Source organism: Papaver somniferum, chromosome 10, assembly GCF_003573695.1.
Source record: "Papaver somniferum cultivar HN1 chromosome 10, ASM357369v1, whole genome shotgun sequence".
Lineage (NCBI taxonomy): Eukaryota > Viridiplantae > Streptophyta > Magnoliopsida > Ranunculales > Papaveraceae > Papaver > Papaver somniferum.
The window spans coordinates 52,310-57,750 of NC_039367.1; the positions used below are offsets into that span (position 1 = coordinate 52,310).

At 37.6% G+C, this 5,441-nt stretch overlaps 2 protein-coding genes across 2 annotated transcripts; both read left to right on the forward strand.

Annotated features, from left to right (window-relative positions):
• Positions 1-540: 540 nt before the first annotated feature.
• Positions 541-3,786, forward strand: LOC113318605 (aspartate--tRNA ligase, cytoplasmic-like). Its single transcript, XM_026566787.1, has 11 exons — positions 541-914; positions 1,130-1,539; positions 1,621-1,731; positions 1,835-2,236; positions 2,318-2,428; positions 2,515-2,595; positions 2,709-2,990; positions 3,077-3,187; positions 3,320-3,373; positions 3,460-3,542; positions 3,665-3,786. Exons 1-7 carry the CDS (start codon positions 632-634, stop codon positions 2,967-2,969), a joined length of 1,659 nt encoding a protein of 552 aa, XP_026422572.1. The 5' UTR covers positions 541-631; the 3' UTR covers positions 2,970-2,990; positions 3,077-3,187; positions 3,320-3,373; positions 3,460-3,542; positions 3,665-3,786.
• Positions 3,071-4,533, forward strand: LOC113318463 (aspartate--tRNA ligase 2, cytoplasmic-like). Its single transcript, XM_026566626.1, has 7 exons — positions 3,071-3,187; positions 3,320-3,373; positions 3,460-3,542; positions 3,665-3,780; positions 3,990-4,122; positions 4,224-4,357; positions 4,466-4,533. The coding sequence occupies exons 1-7, from the start codon at positions 3,071-3,073 to the stop codon at positions 4,531-4,533; spliced, it is 705 nt and encodes a 234-aa protein (XP_026422411.1).
• The last annotated feature ends 908 nt before the right edge of the window (positions 4,534-5,441 follow it).

Genomic DNA, 5,441 nt, shown 5'->3' on the forward strand with positions numbered 1-5,441 from the left:
TTCTTTTTCTGACTTCTGTTTCGGGATAAAAAATTTATTTTTCTATTTCTAGAAATCGTTCTAAAATATTATTACCAAACTGATTTCTAATTTTTTAACTTTAAATCGAAAAACAATTTTTAAATGCGCATCCAAACACGCTACAAGGAACATAGAATCTCACCCGGAGTGCGTCACCTTGAGTATAAGAATACACCCCATAGAAGGTCTTGAAGTGTAGCATAATGTAAGATGATCAGGTCCTCAGCCATTTTATAATCAAGCAAATTCAATCACTAGGATCTAGTTAGGTTCGCACATAAAAATGTATACTATCAGACCCGGATGCTTGAGTAAGTTGCCACTTGTCAATGATACCAAAAAAAAGAGGACAAGAAAACACAGTAATAAAGTAGTAATGTAGATAATCCTGTATCTGCCCACACACTAACATTTGTGACGGAGTACATAAAGCCAAACCCTCATTCATTCATCTTCCCTCTCTAAACAACAACAGCTCTCCTCCCAATTTACCGAAACCCTGCAAAAATTCTAGCTCTCAACTTACTGAAATCCTCACAAAAATTCTAAAAAGATCTTAAACTCATCAAACAACTCTCCTAATTTCCTTTGTAGATCTCTATTTTAAACTATGGCTTCTAAACCTAATTCCGAGACTACATCTTTGTTATTTACTGTTTCTGAAGAAAGGCGTGCAGTTCTTACTGGTAATGTAGAAGTTGTTACTCCTAACACAACAGTTGTTAAAAAGAAAAAGTGGACTAAGGAGGAGAACGAAGCCCTTGAGGCCGGAGTAGAGAAACATGGGTTTGGGAAATGGAGTGAAATAAAAAAGGATCCGTCATATGCTGATATACTTTCCGAGAGAACTAATGTGGATTTCAAAGACAAATTTAGAAACGTACATGATTCAGGTAAGTTTCTTATTTATTGTTACTATTTTTAGGGTTTTGTAGATTTCAATATAAATTCGATCCACTTATATATATTGTTCCCATTTTTAGGTTTTGTAAATTTTTCGTTCTTACCCTATTATTTATGTACAATTCGTTGTAAATTCTTTACATTAATTTTCAGAACCGTATTAGTTTTGTACAATTCGTTGTAAATTCTTTACATTAATTTTCAGAGAAGCTTGCTCTCCAAAGAGCTTCCAGGAAAGAAGTAAAGAAGCAGAAGGAAATAGAACGTCGTCTAGCCTTTGCTACTGCTGTAGCAGAGGCGGCTGTGTCAATTGAAGATTCTGATCCAAATCTGTTTGAAATTGAAAAGGTAAATGAGAGTTTGATGGACAGAAGAATAACTGTTAGAGGGGTAGTTGCTTCCACAACTCATGTCATCAAAGAGATTGGATCTGTAGTTTTGAAAGAGGGCGAGTTCACTATTAAGTGTGTTCTTAACACGGCGGACAATCTCATTCGTCCACAAGATGCCAAGGATGTGACAAATTTTGCAGAACATTCATATCTGGCTTTCCAAGGGGTTGTTTCGCTTCCTAGCACTAGAATTAAGGGATCGATGAAGAACATATCCCAGAAGGTATTGACATTGACTTTAGTATGGTTCACTTTGCTTATTATTTGAGGAATTTTGATGGCTGATCTTCTATTCTGCCTGTAGGTTGTGCTTCAAGTCAGCCAAATCTATGGCATTGGTAAAACTCTTCCCCCGGCTCCAGTAGAAACCGATACCTCTGCACGGAGTGAAGCTGTTATTGAGAAAGATATGGAGGTATGGTCTCACACTTATTGCCATGTGTTGATTTATTGTACAATTTGTTGCCATGAAATTTAAATTTAATGATGATCCTATTGTTCCTATTTTGATGTTGCAGGTTGGAGAACCGTCTAGGGTTTCAGATGTCCCCGCCCCTGCTAACCAAAAGCGTGTACAAGCCTTTGTTTCTGCTCTAGCAGAGGCAGCTGTGTCAATCGAAGATTCTGATCCAAATCTGTTTCCAGTGGAAAAGGTTGATGAAAGTATGTTCGGTAGAAAAATATCTGTTCGAGGGGAAGTTGCCTCCACAATTCATGTCCATAGAAGGATTGGATCGGTCGTTTTGAAAGAGGGCGAGTTCAGTATCAGGTGTGTTCTTAACACTGCTGACGATTTCATTGGTCTACAAGATGCCAAGGATGTAACCAATTTGGCAGAACATTCGTATCTGGCTTTGGAAGGGGTTGTATCACTTCCTGACACTAGAGTTCAGGGATCCATGAAGGACTTATCCCAGCAGGTATTTCCGTTGATTTTAGTATGTTTCGGTTTGCTTATTATTTGAGGAATTCGGATGGCTGATCTTCTGTTCTGCCTGTAGGTTGTAATTCTAGTTGGCAAAATCTATGGCATTGGGAAAACTCTTCCCCCGGCTCCAGTAGAAACTGATACCGCAGCACGGAGTGAAGCTTTTGTTGAAAAACCTATGGAGGTTTCTTCTCAAGCATAGCAGGATAGATCACACATCTACAAAGTTTAGCGTCTCTGTTAAAGTTGTTTTTATTTTTGATGTTGCAGGTTGGAGTACCGTCTAGGGTTTCATATGTGCTCGAACTTGTTAACCAAGGGATTCTACGCATTCAGTCTTGCGCTGAACTTGTAAGTACGCATCCTCTACATAAATGACATTGAACTATCGATTAGCTTGTGCTGTGTTCCACTTATCGCGAAGCCAAGTCTAATTGTTTGAGCACAAATTCATACTTGTGCAGGTATTGAGGGAGTTTTTCTCATCTAGAAAATTTATTGGAATGCGTACTCAAAAACTGATTGCAGGCTCGAGCAGTGGTGCACCTTTCTGTAAACTTAACTGGGAAGGCTACCCAACTTGCCTAGCTCATTCACCTCAATTTGCAAGGCAGATGGCAATCCGTGGTGGTTCTGAGCGTGTTTTTGAGATAGGACCTGTTTTCAAGGAGGACTCTATAAGCAAACAGTTGTGTGAATATACTGGTGTTGATGTTGAAATGTGAATTGATAGACACTATTTTGAGGTATGAGCACCTCTTTTGAGAATCCACTACTGTCTGAATGCGTACTAATCTGAAAGATTTGTTGGAATGTGCTCTTGCTTATGCAGGTAGTGGAATTCGTAGAGAGTCTGTTTGTTGACATGTTTAACAAATTGCATGAGAAGTGCAAGGAAGACTTCCAAGCCATTCAGAACCAGCATCCCTATGAAAAGTTAAAGGTGAACTTTTTTTTGACAAATGATTCTCTTACATTCCCTCTGAGAAGGCATCACATTTCCTTTATTTTCCTTTGTTTTTTTGACCCCGTATATTATAATTTTGAGTACCTGCATGTGTTTGTGTCATGGTAGTACTTCCAGTTTAATGCGAAAGTTCGTTTCGATGTTGGACTTCAACTGTTAGAGGTATTAATGCATGACCTCGCATGAAATGCTGGTTTTTCTTGTTCTGCTGTAAAATTCGTTGATGACCTTCAACGTGTTTTGCGTAGAATGCTGGCACTAAAGTTATTCATCCGCTTCGTGGCTTAAACCCAGAAGAGGAGAGGAAGTTAGGGAAGATTGTGCTCGAAGAGTAAGTATTTGCATTGAATATTTTGCCTCGTCTGAATTTTCAGAGATTCAGTTTTGTAGCTCTCATTTGAAGTACTTCAGTACTCATGCCTTTGTTTTAATTGAAATTTTTGTATCTGACAGATATGAAACTGAGTTCTATATACTTTACGACTGTCCATCTGCTGGTAGTACATTTTACACCAAGCAATCTCCTGATGTGCGCCATAGCAGCAACTCATTTGATGTCTTTCTTCGAGGTAACTTAAATTTCTTGTATAAAGCAATTGAAATAATATTCGATTTTTGATTTGTATATCTGCTTCTTTGATGTTTTAAACCCCCAATGTATTACAGCATGCAGCTTCATTTGTATTCTTTATATTCTTCCATGACGTTATGCATGAGATGTACATATTTTCAAATTTCAGTTTCTTCTTATATTTTCTTTTTCTATTTCTTTTTAAAGGGAAGAAAATCCTGTCTGGTGGCGAACGTGAGATTGATCCTGATGCATTGTATTCAAGGGCGGCAGATCTTAAAATATCTGGAACTGATCTTGGTGATTGGGATTCTGTATGCACGTATATTGAGGCATTTCAGTAAGTTTATTTTTGTCTAGGCACAATTCTGGATGACTTTATTTTTATATGTGGTAATCCTATGTGTTTTGACGGTATTCTAATTTTGATTTATTATACAGGTGCACCATGCCTCGACATGGGGGATTTGGAGTAGATTTAAATCAAGTCACGACAATGTTATTTTCTACTAACGACACCGATAAAGCAGGTGTTGATGGCAAAGAGGCAGCTGTGAAGGGAATAGAGGCAGCAGGTGTGCAAAGTAAATCTGATAGATGAGAAGTTTGGTTAAACTAGCTGTAATTTTCTTTTCATTTTGGTACCTAGTAAGTATTGATATCTAACAAAATCTGTAAAGCAGGTAAGGATGGCAAAGACACAAGCCGGAAAGCGAGGAACAAAGCTCGTGTGAAAGACAAGGGAAAGTAGTAAAGCTAAATCTGGTAAGTCTGATAGATGTGAAGTTTATTGGTATGTTTTCTTTGGTTTAAACTTGTTTTTTTGCATACAAAAGTATTTGGAGGTTATCAGTGTTACTAACTAGTGTCTATCGACTGAAAGGAGTTTGCTGTGCATAGTTTAATGCCAATGTTTTACAATGATGAATTTGAGAAAGGAGTTTTATTGAGCCATTCATGTAATGTTTCAGTTGGTAGTCATTGACAACAAGATTTAGATTCCTTTGGGCCGTTCTATGATACATGGAAAATTTTACCTGCCCACTAGGAGATGATTCATTTTCCATGTCGCTTGAATTTCTCATAATTATCCACACCTTTTTGTTTTGTTTGTCTTTTTTTTTTGTGTGTGTCTTTGTGTTATACTTGAAATGCTGCCTTATTTTCATGTCACAGAAGATTTGTGTACTTGTTTCATTGTATTAGCTATTTCAAAGACTCTTCTTTTACACACTAGGCTGGATCCTCCTGAAGATGAATTAGCCGCCAATTCGTTTAGATGCGCTCTCCCATATTATGTACATGTGTACAGGGAGGTGTATATTGGGCATCAATCATACTGATGTTTCCTTTGGGGCAGTGGCATTTGAGTACTATTAAAGAATTCTTTATTCTTTGAGCTTATTGTTTAATAATATCAAAGCCCTTGTAAGGTGTACCATAACGCTTTGTGGCTAGAAATAGTTTATTCATCTGTCATCAATATGCTCAAGGGTAGGAAGTCCCGATCAGATGTTAAAGGTAGACAGTATGAAATACGAAGCCTGTTTTCTATCTCCCTGTGCTTAGAAAACATAAATTCACTTTCAAGTGGGTCAGCCAGTTATGAATGTTTTAAAACGTCTTACAGGTGTAAGTCCATCCTGTGAGTAGAAGGTG